Source organism: Ostrea edulis, chromosome 2, assembly GCF_947568905.1.
Source record: "Ostrea edulis chromosome 2, xbOstEdul1.1, whole genome shotgun sequence".
NCBI classification, from domain to species: domain Eukaryota; kingdom Metazoa; phylum Mollusca; class Bivalvia; order Ostreida; family Ostreidae; genus Ostrea; species Ostrea edulis.
Genome location: NC_079165.1, coordinates 75591915 through 75612623, shown reverse-complemented (window position 1 = coordinate 75612623; position 20709 = coordinate 75591915). Strand labels below are relative to the sequence as shown.

Sequence of the window (20709 nt, the reverse complement as noted above, 5' to 3'; positions counted from 1 at the left end):
CTGCAAGTGGCAAATCCTTGTAATCACCGAGGTGTCTATGTCGTTGACTAATTTCATCTTTGTGGGAAGATGATTCCTTATTTTTGCAGCTTTTTAATGCGTCGTTACACCATCCACTTTTTGTAATAATTCTTACCAATCAAGTGGAGTCCATGACCGTCTTTCATTTTACACTTTAATCAACACCTGTACATGTATTTATTCAAAAGAGTTTAATTTGATATTTTGCATTCAATCCAGATGTTTCTGCGATTATTTTAGATCACCGGAGTCACATAGGTATCCTAGTATTGTAATCTCTTCCTACCCATTGTCATCCGATATCTCTCTTCTTCTCTCAAACTATTCAACAATATTGTACAACTTCTTTGCAAAGGTGTAGAGTAACACAAAATTACAAAAATCATAGTCAAAGGGAAGTGGTCACATTAATCAAATGCATTTGAGAATGCAAATCACTACTCCGGGAACGGGGTAATATTGAATAATCAACATTAGTACAAGTCAAGTTCAATAAATGAAAACTTCTATATCGAAAGCGCGTATAGAGATAATTTATTCAATAGAATTGCAATTGTTTAAGAGAGAGAGGGGGATTCGTGACATGATTACAGTTTACAGCTGTTTGTTCATTATTTTACTACAGGGTGTTTAGAGAACGGCGCAATCATGTTGTATGGACTTCACAGTGGAAGCGAGATATATCTGGACCATTCTAGTACCAATGGGTGCGTGAACCAGACTCGTAACAAAAACAACCAACCTGTTACAATTGAGAAAAATTGTTTGAAGTATAATGCAACGAAGGTATGATATGATTGTACGTTGCACGTAATCTTTAAAGGACTGCAATTTCGATAGTAATAAATCTTAACGCCTATTGTGAAAAGTCAAAATTATTTACATGCATAAAAATGTCAATCGATTTCAACTGTATTAAGAATATCCATTTATATTATTGGGTGAAAACATAACTTTTGAGCCCGAATAAAATCTGCTAATGAAGGTCTTAAAACAATTTAATCATAAAAAGTACATTACCGTCTATCTCCGTAGACAACATTGCCATACAACTGCAGGTTATGTTGGCACGTCTGTACGTCAGGGGTGTGATTTTTCCTGTTTTCAGAGGAAATCCTCTGATTTGCTCAATTTTCAAAAAAATGAAACACTCTGGATTTGATCTAAAGTGGCATAAAAGGATATTTTTCCAGGTAGGGTGAGGTGTTTTACTCCCCTTTTGACCAGTTTTCCTCTGATTTCTGAGGAATTCAGCCACATCCCTGGTACGTAGATAAGTCCAGGTACAGGATATATGGTACTTGTAGGTCTGAGTTATTCACACACTCACATCTTCCCTCATATAAAGTTAATTATAATGACTGTTGAAAGCACTGATATGCAGTGGCGTAGATTTTAGTTGGGAAAAGTTGATCTAATGCGTAAATGTCTGAGGTTTAAGTACAAGTTTTTGCACTTTAAGCAAAGAGGAATTGTTTTATTAGTTGTGTAAGTCCTGTCAATCTTTAAGAGGAGTTGTAAAGAAAAAAATCAAAATTAACATAAGCCCAAGAATTATTAAGTTATGTGTGAAGTTTAGCAAACATGTTCTTGTGCTAGAATATTATTGTAGTGGCATATTTTACTGATATATTGGATAAGTAAAATACCATCAAGAAAAGCTTATGGTGTTAACTTACACGGGAATTTATATAGGAACTATAAGATTGATTACTATTCGTTATCGTCACCTATTCCCTTGGAGATCCGGGTTAGAATTGGTCCTCAGTACCCCTTGCTTGCCGTAAGAGGCGACTAAATGGGACGGTCCGTCGGATGAGACCGCAAAAACCGAAGTCCCGTGTCACAGCAGGTGTGGCACGATAAAGATCGCTCCCTGTACAAAGGCCATAAGCCCCGAGCATGGGCCTAAATTGTACAGCCCCTCACCGGCAATAGTGACGTCTCCATGTGAGTAATTTTAAGATCCTCACGAGGGACGTTAAACGATTTTCAATCAATCAATTATCGTCACCTCTCATATGTAGGCATAAATAATTGCGCGTTGGTTGTTATAGAGACACAACATACGTTTATGCACAAGTTTTTGATTTTTAGGTGTACTTCTGTATTTTTAGTCAACTCGCATAGCGAGCTATTCCTTGACACCGCGTCCATCCTACGGACTCACCGCTTCACTACCACCTTATCTCATACGCAGCTGAATATAGTTTGACTGACAGTGAATGTTTTGTTAAATAAAATCATTGCCGTGTACATAAAATTCTTAATAATGTCAACGGAACGCACATTGAATGTGAAAGAATATGAAAATATTTCAAATGAGGGCGGTAAATGATAGTACTAGGTACCGGGGTAGGCGTCTTCAATGATTCCGAATCCAATATTTATTCACGAAGTGCATTGCATTATGAATAAAAATAGGAGGGTGGATCTATGTAACTATTAAAAGTATCTTCATCAAATCTTCACAATGGTGGGAGTGGACTACAACTACTCCACCCCCAAAATTTCAGTCCCCGGGTTAGGGGTCTTCGATAATTCCAAGACCGATGTTTATTCATTAAGTGTAATGAATTATGCACAAAAATTGGAGGCGCAGATTTTTGTAACTAGAGAGAGTACCATCACCATTTCTTAATAGTGGTGGGGGAGGACTTCTAATACTCTACCACCAAAATTTCAGTGCCCGGGATAGGGGTCTTCGATGATTTCGAACCCGATGTTTCTTCACTTAGTGTAAAACATCCATAAAAATTGGAGGGGCGGATCTCCGTAACTAGAGAGAGGAACATCACCATTTCTTCATAGTGGTGGGAGAGGACCACTAATACCCTACCACCATAATTTCAGTCTCCGGGGTGGGGGACTTTGATAATTCCCAACTCGATGTTTATTCATTAAGTGTGATGCGTTATAAAAATGTCGGTGGAGCGGATCTCCGTAACTAGAGGGAGTAACATCACAATTTCTTCACAGTGGTGGGAGAGGACCAATAATACCCGTCCCCCAAAATTTCAGTCCCCGGGGTAGGGGTCTTCGATCATTCCTGACCCGATGTTTAATCACTTACTGTAATGTGTTATGCATAAAAATTGGGTAGGTAGATAATTGTAATTAGAGAGAATACCATCACCATTTTTGCATAGTGGTGGGAGAGGACTACTAATACTCTTCCTCAAAAATTTCAGTACCCGGGTAGGGGTCTTTGATGATTCCGAAACCGATGTTTATTCACTTAATGTAATGCATTAAGCATTAAAATTGGAGGGGCGAATCTCCGTAACTAGAGAGAGTAACATCACCATTTCTTAACAGTGGTGGGAGAGGACCACTAATACCCTACTGATAAAATTTCAGTCCCCCGGGGTAGGGGTCTTCGATAATTCCGAACCCTATGTTTATTCACTTACTGTAATGCGTTATTGATATATGTAAAACTCTTAGGGGCGGATTCCCGTAACCCGAGAGAGTAGCTTCACCATTTCTTCATAGTGGTGGGAAAGGACCACTAATACCATTCCCCAAAATTTCAGTCCCCTTGATACACTAAATTTCTTTGATAATTCCGAACCGATGTTTATTCACTTAGTGTAAAGCATTATGCATAAAAAATTGAGGGGCGGATCTCCGTAACTAGAGAGAGTAACATCACTATTTCTTCACATTGTTGGGAGAGCGCCATTAATACCCTACCACAAAAAATTCTTTCCCCTGCGTAGGGGTCTTCGATGATTCAAAACTCGATGTTCATTCACTTAGTGTAAAACATTATGCATAAAAATTGGAGGGGCGGATCTCTGTAACTAGGGAGAGTAACATCACCATTTCTTCATAGTGGTGGGAGAGGACCACTAATACCCTACCTTCAAAATTTCAGTCCCTCGGGGTAGGAGTCTTCGATGATTCTGAACCCGATGTTTATTCACTAAGTGTAATGTGTTATTTAAAAATGTCAGAGGAGCGGATCTCCATAACTAAAGAGAGTAACATCACCATTTCTTCGTAGTGGTGGGAGAGGACCACTAATATCCTTCCCCCAAAATTTCAGTCCCCGGGGTAGGGGTATTCGATGATTCCCAACCAGATGTTTATTCACTTAGTGTAATGCATTATGCATAAACCTTGGAAGGGCGGATGTCCGTAACTAGAGAGAATACCATCACCATTTCTTCACAGTGTTGGGAAAGGACCATTAGTACCCTTCCGCCAAAATTTCAGTCCCCGGGGTAAGGGTCTTCAATGATTCCAAACCCGATGTTTATTCATTTACTGTAATGCGTTATGCATACAACATGGAGGCGCAGATTTCCGTAACTAGAGAGATTACCTTAACCATTTCTTCATAGTGGTGGGAGAGGACCACTAACACCCTTCTTCCAAAATTTCAGTCCCTTTGGTATGGGTCTTCAATGATTCCGAACGCGATGTTTATTCACTTAGTGTTATGCGTTATGCATAAAAATTGGAGGGGTGGATCTCCGTAACTACAGAGAGCAACATCACCATTTCTTCATAGTGGTGGGAGAGGACCACTAATACCCTACCCCCAAAATTTCATTCCCCGAGGTAGGGGTTTTCGATGCTTCCAAACCCAATGTTTATTTACGTACTGTAATGCGTTATGCATAAAAATTGGAGAGGCGGATCTTTGTACTTAGAGAGAGTAACATCACCATTTTTTGATAGTGGTGGGAGAGGACCACTATTATACTACCCCCAAACTTTCAGTCCCCGTGGTAGGGGTCTTCGATAATTCCGAATCCGATGTTTATTCACTTAGTGTAATGCATTATGCATAAAACATGGAAGAGCGGATCTCCGTAACTAGAGAGAGCACCATCACCATTTCTTAACAGTAGTGGGATAGGACCACTAATACCCTTCCCCCAAAATTTCAGTCCCCGGGGTTGGGGTCTTCGATAATTCCGAACCCGATCTTTATTCACTTACTGTAATGCGTTATGTATAAAACTTGGAGGCGCGGATCTCCGTAACTAGAAGGAGTAACATCACCATTTCTTCATAGCGGTGGGAGAGGACCACTAATACCCTCCCACGAAAATTCCAGTCCCCGGGGTTGGGGTCTTCGATGATTGCGAACCCGATGTTTATTCACTTAGTGTAAAGCATTATGCATAAAAATTAGAGGGGCGTATCTCCGTAACTAGAGAGAGAGTAACATCACCTTCTTCATAGTGGTGGGATAGGACCACTAATACCCAACCCCCAGGATTTCAGTGTCCGGGGTAGGGGTCTTCGATAATTCCCAACCCGATGTTTATTCACTAAGTGTAATGCGTTATTTAAAAATGTTGGAGGAGCGGATGTCCGTAACTAAAGAGAGTAACATCACTAGTTTTTCATAGAGGTAGGAGAAGACTAATAATACACTACCCCCAAAATTTCATTCCCCGGGTAGTGGTATTCGATGCTTTCAAATCCGATGCTTATTCACTTTGCGTAATGTATTATGCATAAAATTTGGAAGGGCAGATCTCCGTAACTAGAGAGAGCACCATCACCATTTCTTAACAGTGGTGGGATAGGACCACTAATACCCTTCCACCAGAATTTCAGTCCCCGGGGTAGGGGTCTTTGATGATTCCGAACCCGATGTTTATTAACTTAGTGTAAAGCATTACGCATAAAAATTGGAGAGGCGGATCTTCGTAATAAGAGAGAGTAACATCACAATTCTTCATAATGGTGGTAAAGGACCACTAATACCCTACCACAAAAATTTCAATCTCCGGGTTAGGGGTCTTCGATGATTCCGAACCCGATGTTTATTCACTTAGTGTAAAGCATTATGCATAAATATTGGAGAGGCGGATCTCCGTAACTAGAGAGTGTAACATCACCATTTCTTCATAGGGGTGGGTTAGGACCACTAATACCCTACCCCCAGAATTTCAGTCTCCGGAGTAGGGGTCTTCGATAATTCCCAACCCGATGTTTATTCACTAAGGCTAATGCGTTATTTAAAAATGTCGGAGGAGCGGATATTCATAACTAAAGAGAGTAGCATCACCAGTTTTTTATAGTGGTAGGAGAGGACCACTAATACACTACCCCCAAAATTTCATTCCCCGGGGTAGGGGTCTTTGATGCTTCCGAACCCGATGTTTATTCACTTTTTGCAATGTATTATGCATAAAATTTGGAAGGGCGGATCTCCATAACTAGAAAGGGCACCATCACCATTTCTTAAGAGTGGTGGGAAAGGACCACTAATACCCTTCCGCCAGAATTTCAGTCCCCGGGGTAGGAGTCTTCGATAATTCCGAAGTCGATGTTTATTCACTTAGTGTAAAGCATTATGCATAAAAATTGGAGGGGCGGATCTTCGTAATAAGAGAGAGTAACATCACAATTTCTTCATAGTGGTGGGAGAGGACCACTAATACCCTACCCCCAAAACTTCAATCTACGGGGTAGGGGTCTTAAATCATTCCCAACCCGATGTTTATTCACTAAGTGTAATGCGTTATTAAAATGTCGGTGGAGCGGATCTCCATAACTAAAGAGAGTAACGTCACCATTTCTTCATAGTGGTGGGAGAGGATAACTAATACCCTTCCCCAAAAATTTCATTCCCCGGGGTAGGGTCTTCGATGCTTCCGAACCCGATGTTTATTCACTTAGTGTAATGCATTATGCATAAAAATTGGAGGGGCGGATCTCCGTAACTAGAGAGAGTACCATCACTATTTCTTAACAGTGGTGGGAAAGGACCACTATTACCCTTTCGCCAAATTTCAGTCCCCGGCGTAGGGGTGTTCGATGATTCCGAAACCGATGTTTATTCACTAAGTGTAATGCGTTATGCAAAGAAATTGGAGGGGCGGATCTACGTAAGTAGAGAGATTACCATCACCATTTCTTAACAGTGTTTGGGGTTGGTAACTGGCACCCCATCCTTATAATTCCAGTGTGGTGTTTTATGCATATAGAAATTTGAATTGCGAACTGCGTTCTAGAATGGAGTTCACTATTGAATTGCGAATAGTGAACTGCGATCTGTGTTCCAAAATCTAATTGCCCACTTGATTTTTAGAATCAGGCATCAACCTAACAGGTCTACAACTGAAGATAGGCCTACAGTTGGGAGAAGATGAGACTGTGGATATGAAAGCAGACATTGTGCATATCTTTTATTGAATTCAAAATTGTTAATAAAGTTATATATGATATATTGAAAATAACGGTGAAAGACTTATGAAGTCTATCGAAATAATGATACTAGTATTTTAATCGTACATGAATATGAGGGGTAGGGTTAGAACTCAGGTTAGACGAAGAAAGACTTATGAAGTCTATCGAAATAATGATACTAGTATTTTAATCGTACATGAATATGAGGGGTAGGGTTAGAACTCAGGTTAGACGAAGAAGGACTTCGATATATTGCATTAACTTTCAGTGAAAAATTTACCTAATATTCTAACAGAATACGGACGAAAAAATATCTGAAATGAATTCCTATATTTGCTTTGTTTGAATAAATAAACAACGAACGAGTTAACATAATTTACATACGCACATGGTACATTTTTACGGGAATACTTCATGTAAACAGAAAGAAGGAAGAGGCGATCAAGATATTTGAAGACTTCAAGAGAATAATTTGTATCGATACCTGTTATATATTGTGTCCGGGCAGTTACAGTTTTGTCTTTTGCGGTAGGCTTTTGATATTTGACATGTACCAATAAGTGTTCATCTCATGCAGATGTGCTGGGTACAATGGATAATGACCTTTGATCTTGAGCCTTTATGTTCATACAACTTTTGAAGCTCTTATGGGCCGATGTGTCGTGTTCCTAGTTGTGACGTTGAAATTCCATAGGTAGCATGTTAAGCATAATATACTTATGCATGTACATTTTGTTTTACCACACATTAAAGATTCAGAATAAGCTTATAAGACTGTGCTGTACGTATATACCCCCACACCACCTTACCCCTTGTTGGAAATCGTGGACGAGTCCATTCTGAGGCCCTTGAGGCCTTTTATGTTGACACGAACCTTATTTTCGGGACGACTCGTCCCATTTGCAGGACGAACAAACATTACATTTGGTGTTAAAGATATCCAGAAGTACACTCTTGTCAATCACGGCGCCAGTAATGAAAATGAGTTTAGAATAATATAAATGACAATGATGAGATTTAAAACTTCATGAGAAAGAAAACCTTATTATCTCCTAAACTTGTATTATGTAGAACTTCACGTCTATAAGTATGACTGTCTACGATCCAAACTTCGATGTAACAACAACAACACAAAACCCAACACGAACACCAACAACACCACCAAGCTACAGCGGAGGTCATCGTTACCACAAATTTAACATCATATGTATGGACATCCCCCAGAATGGAGTCAGCAAGACTGTTGCACATGTGTTCCAAGAGACGTAAGTTTCACATAATATGTCTATTAAAATATCAAACCCTTGTATATATTCCGAAATTATTTCACACTTTGTCAGTCATAGTCAATAGATAGCATTGGTACTATTGAATTATCAAGAAAATCTTTGATTGGAATTTTATCACGTTCTTTATGTTGTGATATAGACAGGTGTAAAACATACATATAGCTAGCAATATACAAAAGTAGCAGATGATATTCATTATGGCAGTCAATGATGTAGAAAACAAATACTGAATAATGTTTTATAAATATCATACACAGTATAATTACTACATTGATGGATTTTTAGTGGTCTTTAAATTCAAACCCCTTTAAAAATCATCTCTATTTACTATATTCTATTTTACACCGTACACATACACGTACCTGTAGGTTATTGTAAATTATTTCTGACCCAATGGTATCGATCATTGCTTCCAGTCTCTTGATATTGAGATGCAAGTCAGGCGCGTAGCCAGGCGTACGTTTGTACGCGGAAACGTCCACATCATTTTTGCAACAACCTAAAAAAGTGAAAGAGAGAGAGATTGGGGGATTAAAAATATCAAAAGTTAGTGAAGGGCAATATTTATGACAATTATATTTGTCCTCTACAGTATTGTTATTAACGGATTCAGTTTAATTGTTTGTAGTGAGTTCGTCATACAACGATATTGGACAGATCCTTTCTCATTTTTGATATTTTACAAGTGTTTTCCCGCATTTCGTACAAATCAGAACAGACCTCGAATATGGTTGTGTAACAAATTTTATAAAGTGTACGGAAAATGCGTCCAGGAGTGTCGAATATGCACATCGAAATCGTTTAAAAGTTACCATTGAGGGCCTTAAGGAGCCCCCCCCCCCCCCAACCTCCTACCTACTCGGGTGTCCACATCAAAAGTACCCTGGCTACGCCCCTGGAAATTGTTTGGTTGTCAGAATTGGACAAACATGCGCGGATCTAGGGGATCGGGGGTCCGACTGCATCGTCATAAAGTCACCGGCTTTAGTATACCTCTGCTTCAGACTCAATGTGACAGACTAGTATTCGTTTATCATTCTAAGTAAATATTAATAGAATTCTCTCACAGTAATCCGATTATCATTTTCTTTCAATTTTAACACTTGCTTAGTAATAGATACAAAAGATATCATGGGTGAAAGGGATTTTGCATGCCTCTTTACTGAAAGCAGCAGCAAAAGGCTGGCAAGCCTTGCAACTCAATGTATCTTTAAGATACGCAAATTGCAAGAAAGACTACACCTACGATCTGAGTGTAATGAGGTCCGATATATTGCCCAGAGATGGTAATCTGGACAAAATTGCCGAGGCGCTTTATCCAGAAGATGGCCCAGTAGATATTTGTCCTGTGAAAGTGTACGGGGATGGCAATTGCTTCTATAGGACCCTCTCTAAAGCCATTTTTGGTCATGAAGAGAGACATATCGATCTTCGTGTCATGACCGTATTAGAACTTGTAAAAAAAAAATCGAGAAAGTATGCGTCACAGGCAACTTTCGACAAGACGTGTTTTCATCCCACAAGTGTACAATATGTTGTGGAGACGTCAGTATCGGACAGATCACTTGTACCAGGAAATTTTCTCAAGTCGATTCAGAATGAAACTCTAAATTCAATCAAATCAGGGGAATATTGTTCTTTGATTCAATTTTTCGCAGCGGCAAATGCCCTGAATCATCCAATATATAGCATTTATCCAACAATACAAAATGTTGCTGTAAACGGACATTTTCGTCAAGAAATAAAGCCATTTTCTGATGAAAAGGTACGTCAGGGTTCCCCGATCTACATCATGTGGTCACACACTGAAAATAGCAACCCAAACAATTGGTCACCAAATCATTTTGTGGTTTGTTTCCCAGTTTTACCTACTGAATCCAATGAAATGAAGGAGCCTGCCCATAAAAAGTCAAAACTTTGTATTGATTCAGATTATATCCCGGACATCACCTTGGACTCACAAAATGAAAAGACGGATATTAAATCTGATGACAATGAATTTATTAAGACAACAGAACATGATAAAGATAAAACATCTTTTGATGATTCGGATTTTTCTGATCTTAGTAAAATTATAACAGGTGCAATAAAGTTGAACACAATGTCCTCAGCTAAAAAGATAAGTTATATTCAGAATCAACCCTTGCCAGACGATGTCGCCAAGTTAAAAACAGGTCGTGCTCAAACAACGAATACGGGTGAACTCAAAAAGACTTTATCATTTCAATCTTCTTGGATGAATCAGTTTTCATTGTTGACTTTCAGCAACCTGTTAAATGGCGGTCTGTGTAAGTTTTGTGTCATGTTCCCTCAGTCATATGTCCAACATCAAAATACAGTTGTTATGCAACCTTTTACTGCGTATAAGAAAGCCCTTGATTAAACATCTGCCCTTTTAAAGCATCAAAATTCAGAACACCACAAGAGTGCCAGATCTGTTTATCACACAACCAAGATGACATCCGAAGTGCCATCTTCGTATCTTCCGTATAAACTCAATCAGCAAAATCAGGCACAGTATCAGCACAACATAAAGTTTCTTGAGAAAATAGTAGATGCGATCATGTTTTGTGGGAAACAAAATATTCCTCTCCGAGGACACAAAGATGATACCACAAGTGATTCCTCAAATAAAGGTAATTTCCTGGCAATATTACAGCTGTTGATAATCATGATGAGCAACTCTGGTCTCATCTACAAAAAGCAAAAAAGAATGCCTTATATACCAGCAAAACCATTATGAATAAGGTTATCCAACTCATTGGAAATCACATCACAGGTAAAATTTTGAAGGGTTTACAAGGGAGGGTTTTTTATTCCATCATAGCCGATGAAGTAACTGACAAGTACGCTAACAAAGAAGTTTTAGTCTTGTGTCTCAGATTTCTAGATACTAGAGAACACCCTGCCATCATTAAGGAGGAATTTCTTGACTTTGCAAATATAGGCAGAACTACTGGAAAAGCAATTGCTTATAAACTTATTGAAATCCTCCGCTTGCTTGCAATTCCGATTGAGAACATGCGAGGGCAAGCATACGATGGTGCAGCAGCAATGGCATCGGAAAAACGGGGTGTCAGGGACGATTCAAGTCTCTAAACCAATTAGTTTTGTACACACACTGTCAGAGTCATGTATTGAATCTGAGCATCGCTTCAGTCTGCAAATTACGCCTTGTGAGGAATGTGATAGATGTCCTTAATTCAGTGTTTATTTTCTTTGACAGTTCCCCTAAACGACAAGGGTTTCTTGAGACTATTATAGAAAATGATGGGGTCTGTAGATTTTTCCAGAAAAAAACTAGTTGGACTCTGTAAGACTAGGTTGGTTGAGCGTCATATCTGCTTTGATGTGTTCTACACTATGTACAAGTTCGTCATCAAATGTCTGCAGCACATTCTCAATCAAAACCTTGATGAAAGTACCAGTGAAGACTGGTCTTGGGATAGACAAACTAAAGTGACCGCACAGGGGCTTTTGGCTTCGATGACGCCCTTCTCTGTGTTGATAGCATTTGTGTTCGTAATGTTTGTCTTAGATACAATAAAGCCTTTGCCTCTCAAACTTCAGAAAGAGATATTGACATTTTCACTGTACGTTAATTGAGGAACACGTGGATAGGATAAAAAAAAACGTAGAGCGGTAGATACCGAATTGGAGTCTTGCTTTGAAGATGCAAAACAAATTAAAGACGACCTTGATATAGTAAGCAGCAACACAGAGAAAATGTCCCCTCAAGTAATCCAAGAGATTATTATAGATCTGTCGTGGCCATTCCATTTCTGGATTTTTTCCTCAGTGAATTAAATACGAGGTTTCAGAAAGAAGATCTGGCGGCATATTCGATATGCTCTTTGTTGCCTGTCAATGTGACAAATATTTCACACGAGGAATTGTCCAAACTTGCCTCAGAACTAATATTTTGGGGAAGCGATCTGCCTTGTCTTTCTTAAAAGGACTTGGAGAAAGAACTCCGAGATTGGAGACGTTATTGTGTTAACATGAGCAAAGAAACTTCAGACAAGCTCTGCAATCTGCTCAATATTTTCAACTTTGTAGATGGGGACGTTTTCCCGAACGTGAAAATTCTTCTTCACATTGGATGTGTTTTACCTATCACAACATGTGAGGCCGAAAGATCCTTTTCTGGATTAAGACGCATCAAGAGTTACATGCGCAGTACTATGCTTGCACTAATGCATCTTCACCATTCATTAGAAATTGACCAAAAGGAAATTGTACAATCATTTATCAGGTAAGGAAAACGAAGATTATTTCAGTCAAGTCTCTTTAGCTAAATAACACTTCCTACCAGAAAACATCAATACACGACAAAAAGGTCGCCCGCGTGGTGCAGTGGTTATATAGAGCGTTTCCTTCGAGAGTTGGAAAGGGTTGAACATTATATCAAGGGTTCGATTTTGTGAAAAGGTTCGAATCCCCCCCCCCCCCCCCCACTGGAAAAACATTCTGGATCCGCGCCTGACAAAGTTTCAGAGATTAAAATATGATATAAATGACCCTCTTTCAAGGGCGTCTTTCTATGCATGCCATACATAAACCTGTCAGGATTCAAAACTAAAATAATCTAAGTTGTAGGTCATCCATAATTTTCCCCTTGCTTTTGGCTTATTTAATGAATTATAAATGCTCATTATTCCGTTCCAAAACTACTTCACGAACATACTCATAAAACCCATGACTATGAATGTTTGGACAATAAATGTTAATAACAGTAACCCTATTATCCTCTATACATGTATCGGTATATGTCTAGGGCAAATAAATTTCCCTCTTTTCTTGGGTCAGCTTGTATTCAAAAGTATTATAAAAGATATGGATACTCCTCTTGCATTTGGTTGATACCACATGGCTACAATAGGCGTGAAGTCGGTATCTTGAAAATATATTTTTACTTGTTAGCTTTGTGGCTGGCTGTCTACGGATATGTTGATCACCCTCATAGATGGCGAGGCGAAGGCAGCCCGTTACAAACCTGATTAAGTGATTTATTTTCTCGAGGACCATTTACTAGGGTCCTCGTATGAGATAAAAAGTTGATATTACGCATAAGAACTGATAAATAGAGTGTATAAGAGATAATATCAATTCAAAGTCTCAGCCTGAAATATGTACGGACAATCTCGAGACAGAAGTAGACACGACCATGACTCTCCTGGAGGAGTTCACCTCTGCTACAGAGGAGGAGATACAGAGAATAATCAAGCATTCACCTAATAAATCGTGTGAGCTAGACCCAATACCAACATGGCTTTTAAATCTTGTTTGCAAGAACTTCTACCAATTCTGACAAACATTATAAACCTATCGCTTAAATTTGCAAGTGTACCAGCAGCATTCAAAAAAGCACATAAAAGACCTCTTCTGACAAAAAGCAAATCTTGAATCAAATACTCTTAAGAACTATAGACCTGTGTCCAATTTGCCTTTTGTTTCAAAGGTTCTGGAAAAGGTAGTGAACTCCCGTATTGAAGACCATTTGACATTAAATAACCTTCATGAAGAATACCATTCAGCATTTAGGCAGTTCCATTCCACGGAACCTGCACTACTGAAGGTACAGACTGATATACTACAATCTTTAGACCAAAATGAAGTAACTATACTTATGATGCTGGATCTTTCCGCTGCATTTGACACTATCGAACACTCTACCCTGTTGCACCGACTTGAACATCTGTTCGGAATAACAGGCAAATCACTAGGATGGATATCATCTTACCTCAGTGACCGTCACCGAACGTGTCAAGTCAAGGCCAGTGAAAATGCATTTCAGTGTGCCGCAAGGATCAGTGCTGGGTCCCAAATTCTATACAATGTACACAACACCAATTGGTTCCTTCTGTAGATATCATGGACTTGATCACCATTTTTACGCTGATGACTCTCAGCTTTATCTGTCTTTTAAACCTCGGGGCATAATTCCACAGGCAGAGACATTACATCGTATTGAGGTTTGTCTATATGACATCGTATTTTGGATGCATGGCAGTATGTTGAAACTCAACACGGATAAGACCGAGGTCATTGTGTTTGCATCTAATCGTAATGCAAACCTCATTAGAAACATTTCAGTGACAGCAGGTGACTCACAAATTAATCCTTCAACCTACGTTCGAAATATTGGTGTCATGTTTGACTCCAAGATGGATATGGAGAAACAAGTGAACTCTGTCAGCAGATCTTGTTATGCACAGTTGCGGCAAATAGGCCACATCAGAAAATATTTAACAACAGAAGCAACTAAATCTCATGTGAACTCACGAGTTACATCAAGGTTAGATTACTGTAATGCTCTCCTGGTCGGTGTTCCAAAGAAAGTCCTGAGCAAGCTCCAACATATTCAGAACACTGCCGCAGGTCTCGTATCCAGGACCTCTCGTTACAACCATATCACTCCAATATTAAGAGAACTACACTGGTTACCTGTGCAGTATAGGACACAATATAAGATACTTACTTATACTTACAAAGTCTTACATGATGAGTGCCCAACTTATATCAAACGATTACTAGATGTATATAAGCCTACCCGCAATTTTAGGTCTATAAAACAATCAGTCACTCTAGTTGTTCCAAAAAGATGAACCGTAACGTACGGGGATCGGTGTTTCAAAACAATAGCTCCAAAACTGTGGAATGCTCTTCCAGAACATGTAAGGGACTGTAGAACACTGTGTGCGTTCAAGAAGTCACCGAAAACACATTTTTCCATCAAGTTTTCCAGGACTAGTTTTTATCATTTCAGTCATTCGTGTAGGTTAGATTCTGGGGAAAACTGTGAAAACTAAAGACTGTGTGTCTTAGTTTTCGAGTATCATTTTGTGATGTTTTATTTTTTTTTAAATTCTGTTTTAATGAATTATACCTGAGACATTATATGCCGTGTGAGCGTGTGTGTATTTCATTATTATTATTATTATTTTAATACGCCCTGAAACTTATGTTTATTCTTATCTAGTTGTGTTTTCATGTTTTATATGTACAATCAGGATAGGTACAGCTTTTAATGTTTTATTTATTTTCTATGTGTTATGTGTATAACATTCGTTTGTAAGGTATATATGCATTGTAAAGCACCTTTGAGCGTACATATTGTATGAGAAGGGTGCTATATAAATATGGTAATAATATTATTATTATTTGTTATTATAATTACGATCTTAAATGTAATTGCATGTATTTAATTGTTAACAAGAAATAATAGTATTGAATACAGCATTACATGCTTTTTATTTCTATTCTTTAAAAAACCCAGTATTCGTGTCTTTAAACAGTTCTAAAAACTGCAATTTCAATATTCCATTGGAAACAATGACAAGGTGCAAGTCAGTGTCTGATATAAAAAGGGCGGTCCCTCCCCGCCCCTTTATCAGATGAAAACAGCCTTTAACATGTGATGTGTTAGTGCCCGTACATGATTACTCTTTCACACTAGAGTATTTCCATTGTCTCCATCGAATTCACTTACAATGCGTTACATTGACGCTATTTGGTACTTTACGTAAATTCTTTTTCATAAAAGTTAATGTGTCCCAACATTTATCCAATTTCACACATTCTATTTTTCTTCAACGCACTCTCAACTTTTACCGTCAAGTAATCTTTAAAAGTCTTCGCGGCATCTTTGCTATTCTATGTATTCATTTTTTCTTGAGTGAGACATGGTTTGAAGTTTACGTCACACAAAGGGCCGTGTTACGGAACGTTTGGTCGTTTCGGCACATTTGGTCGCCGACGACCATTCGTGCCACACGCTTGGTCGCCGGCGACCATATGTGCAACACGTATCGTCGCCGGGCGACCGAACGTGCCGTGAGGGTGGACACGAGTGGTCGCTAATTTTAGGTTATACCTCAGCACGAATGGTCGCCACCCAAGCTTCCACTCCCAAACCCCAACATTCCTTTTCTCCTTCTCCCCCTCCAGCACCTACTACCCTTTCTTCTCTTTCTCCCTTCTAATCCGCCTCCTCGTCCTTCTTCTTCAATTTCTCCCGGTTTGATCAAACCGAACGAGTCTTAAGAATTGGCGGGTAATAGCTAAGGGAGATGTGGCGCTTTCTAGTAGCCTTCAATTAACAATCATATGCTAATGGACGCCCCTATAAAAATCACAGCACATCTTATTCCGATTCGAAACAACTCTTTAAACCTTCGACATGTTTCAAGTGTGCAGAGAATAGGCCTAATCTTGCATTTCATAAATGTGGCTTAAAAGTATAGGCCTACAAGAGGTGAGAATGCACAACACATGACATGGATATACCCACAAAACTGTAGTATTCCTCCATAGAAGCCTGCCCTTCAACAAGTCAGAGCTATCCCCGCGCTGCCCTCCAATCACCTCCATGTAATCTTTCTCTTTCACTCACGCAACCACATACACGCTCTCTCTCTCTCTCTCTCTCTCTCTCTCTCTCTCTCTTCCACGCAAAATTCAATACCAGAGAGAAAGACACCTGTGTTTGTGCTAAATACTTTATAAAATAATGGCTCTATTTTAAAAGAGCTTCATACCTATGAAGTTGCAAATCTATAGATTTGCTTACTTCATGTGTACTTTGTAAAATTACCAATTTGTAGCTATTTCATACATTTTACTTCCATGCTTATCGCTAGTACAGTAGTTGACTTAAATTCCCCCCCCCCCTTTTTTTTTTAATTTTGTTCATCATGATAGTACTGATGGATTCTTTTTTACAATAAGTTAACATGGTATTAAAGTGCTGTTCATGAATATTATGTTTACTAAAATTAAAACTATGCATGCAGTGTTGTTTATGCCGAATTCAAAGATTTCATTTTCTTATCAAACCATGACAAATGGTAGTACTATAGTAGTTGCTTGTATTTCCCTCTGTGTGTTCATGTATATTTGTGTGTGTGTTTGCGCACTCTTACTTATCAGGATGTATGTCACGCCAATTTATATTTCCTCCTTTATAAAGGTAACTAATGTAATCTATGAGATATCTTCTATTCTCAATCAGATATCTAATAAATTTTATAAGATGTCTCACATAATTTACAGCTGATAATACATCTCATAAAATATATAAAATATTTTAAAACTATATAAGATATATCATACACTTTATAAGATATCTTGTATATTAGACAATATATCTTATAAAGTTTATGAGATATCTTATAAAAGATAGAAGATATCTTATAAATTCATTTTTGTAAGATATCTTAAAAACATATACATGTATATCATATGTTTTATAAGAAGACATCTCAGAAATGAATTTCGATAAGATATCTCAACTTTATGAGATATATAAAACATACGGGATATCAAATATGTTTTATAACATATCTTATACGTGTTATAATGGGTCAGAATTACCCAGCAGCTAACAACGGCAGTCAAACAAGTAATAACATTTAATTCTTGAAAGAAAATCATAATAACAAAGAACTAACTTACAATAGATGAACAATAAACAATGTCCGTGCCGAGCTGAATCTGTATACAAAACAAATCACAAATCGGCTGTTTATTTTCAGCGAAATTCCTAAATCCTAGTTCCAGTTATAGAATAATCAAAAATGCCTAAAGTGCTTGTTTAGCCAGATCTTAACATCGGCTAAATTCACATTGTATTCATAATCAGAATAAATGTTCTGGAACATTCTTGAAAGACACAGTTTGTCATCTTTTTACTACGTGATAAACATCGAACTCTAGAACAATCTATGCCACAGGTGTCACTCAAGTGCATCTCCCTCATGCATAGCTCTTATCCTTGGACGAATTTGGCTCCACTTTTTTGGCACGCTGATTTTGGCTATATTTAGCTCTCAAACTTCATAGTTATCTCGGATTTCAAACATTTCGGTTGAGCATCACTGAAGAGACATTATTTGTCGAAATGCGCATCTGGTGCATCAAAATTGGTACCGTATAAGTTTTACATGATAACAAAATGATACTTTATATGGTTTATAAGATATCTTGTACAAAACCATTTGCGAGATATCTTATAAAGTTTAAGATATTTTATAAAACATATAATATATTGTATATCTTATAAAATATATGAGATATATTATAAAATTTCTTTTAAAAGATACCTTATAAAAGTAATAAAATATCTTATAAGAGGTATCTTAAAGGGAAAGGCAATCCTAACCACATTGTTGTCTTTATGAATAAAGTATTACTTGCTGATATCGTAAATGACAGTCTTTAACAACAACAAAAATCCTGCTTAACGATTCAATCAATATTAAATTACCCGCCGCTAAGAGAGCGGTCATTGAAGTTTAATCTATTACGTCACACCGTCGGTTCCGGATTATTTCATCAGCAGTACTTTAAACATGAGAAGTCACGAACAGTTAAGTTTGGAGCCGTATAGATTTGAGCCCGTCCTTTCACAAGAAGAATTTTAAAAAAAGAAGACGTTCAGTCGAGACCAGGCACATGGTACTCGTTTCTTCATACATGTAAATGTCTCAAACCTCAACTTGTCATTACGCAAATGATGGATCCACATTTTACAGAATTTTCTTTTCAAATAAATTTGTTGGGTCAGGAATTTCGGGGGGGGGGGGACTTTTTTCACATCTCCCCTTCGCATTAGTGTAATTAACTGTTTGACAGGAAGGCATCCACCTATTTACAATGTACACATGTATTCGTAAATTCTACCACATGCACATCTTTGATCTCATCAAAATCGGAATAGACGGTGTGACATCAAAATTAATTATTGATTTTTGTGGTCTTGAATACAAAAGAGTTCTGCATCATGGCAGCCTCTATAGATGGCGGGAATTTCAATTTTTAACGTTTTGAAATTAGTACTGAAGTTTATCTAGGCTGTACATCAAAGGAATAATATGACAAATCTTTATCATATTATTAATCCTATCATTTATCATGTAAAACAAATTTGGGTTGCCTTTATCGTTAAATCAAAAACGTTAAGACATCTTATCAAGTTTATGAGATATATTGTATACTATATATGATATCTCGTGTAAAACAAAATTATAAGATGTCTTATAAGATTTATGAGATATCTTTGAAGAGGAATAAATGTAAAAATGGCGTGTCATAAGGATGGTATGTAAGAGTATTATAATGCTAAAATGTTGCGACTCCTGTGTTTGCAGAATAAATTCACATCAAATTCCATCTAGAAATGCCCAAGTTTTTTGTTGGCTTTGTATCGTTCTTGGCTTGTTTCACAAATGTGTGCACGTACATGTATGTCCGTGTGATTGCAAAACAAACTTTATTACACATGAATTCACACACACACACACGCACACACTCACACCGTCGCTCAAATACACACATACATGTACACAAACCGTTTTTGCAAAACAAAAGCAAAGTTGAGTTTTGGCATAGGGGGCTTGGGTGCCGACCATTCGTGCTCGGATATGGCTTAAAATTGACGATCATTCGTGTTCACCCTCACGGCACATTCGGTCGCCGGGCGACGATACGCGCGGCATGTTTGGTCGCTGGCGACCAAATGTGTGGCACGAATGCTTGTCGGCGACCAAATGTGCTGCACATATCGTCGCCGGGCGACCGAACGTGCCAAGGCGACCAAACGTGCCGTAACAATGCTTTTCTCCCTACAATTAGTAAGCTTATTGTATTTTTAAAACCACTCTTTAATTTGGATTAAAATTCTATTGGAGTATATTTTTTAAATTTTAACTTTTATATTGCACATTGGAAATTTCCTTATATTCCCCTTGCAATTACGACTTCTTCATAGCAAGCTTTTGACACTCCCTCCCCTTCTTAAAATCAAATTCGATTTTCATTTGTTTTTTTGGTTTGTTTTTTTTCATTGATTTTAATTCATTAATCCATGCTTTATCTTAGATCAAAATTTGAATAAAATCTCTATGGTAGAAACGATTTAGGTCTGTCACCCTTAAGTATGAAAATATATGTCACTTGACTCTACACAAATTAAGTTTCGGCGGTGTGATACGGTGTGCACCAGTGTGGTTGTTACAATTTGTGGCCTTTGTTTCTGCCAAGCGCTGAAAACTTTGCTGTGTCATGTAGACTTATGAGTTCACATAAGTACAATTCCTTTTCTTATTCGTTGATTTTTTTTCGATATACATTCATTGGCAAAAGTAGCATAATGTAGAAAACCTGCATGTTATTTTTCGGCAAAAAATATCGCATCTAAACACGTTTAATAAACATGAGGAGAGTACATTGTAATACAATT

General features: G+C 38.0%; 1 protein-coding gene across 1 annotated transcript in view; it reads left to right on the top strand.

The window, feature by feature from the left end:
* Positions 1 to 20709, top strand: part of LOC130046456 (uncharacterized) — a 144789-nt gene that overhangs the window by 64976 nt on the left and 59104 nt on the right. Inside the window, exons 4-5 of the mRNA XM_056153631.1 lie at positions 647 to 807; positions 8251 to 8444. Coding sequence (XP_056009606.1) covers positions 647 to 807; positions 8251 to 8444 — 355 coding nt within the window. The remainder of the gene's footprint in view (positions 1 to 646; positions 808 to 8250; positions 8445 to 20709) is intronic.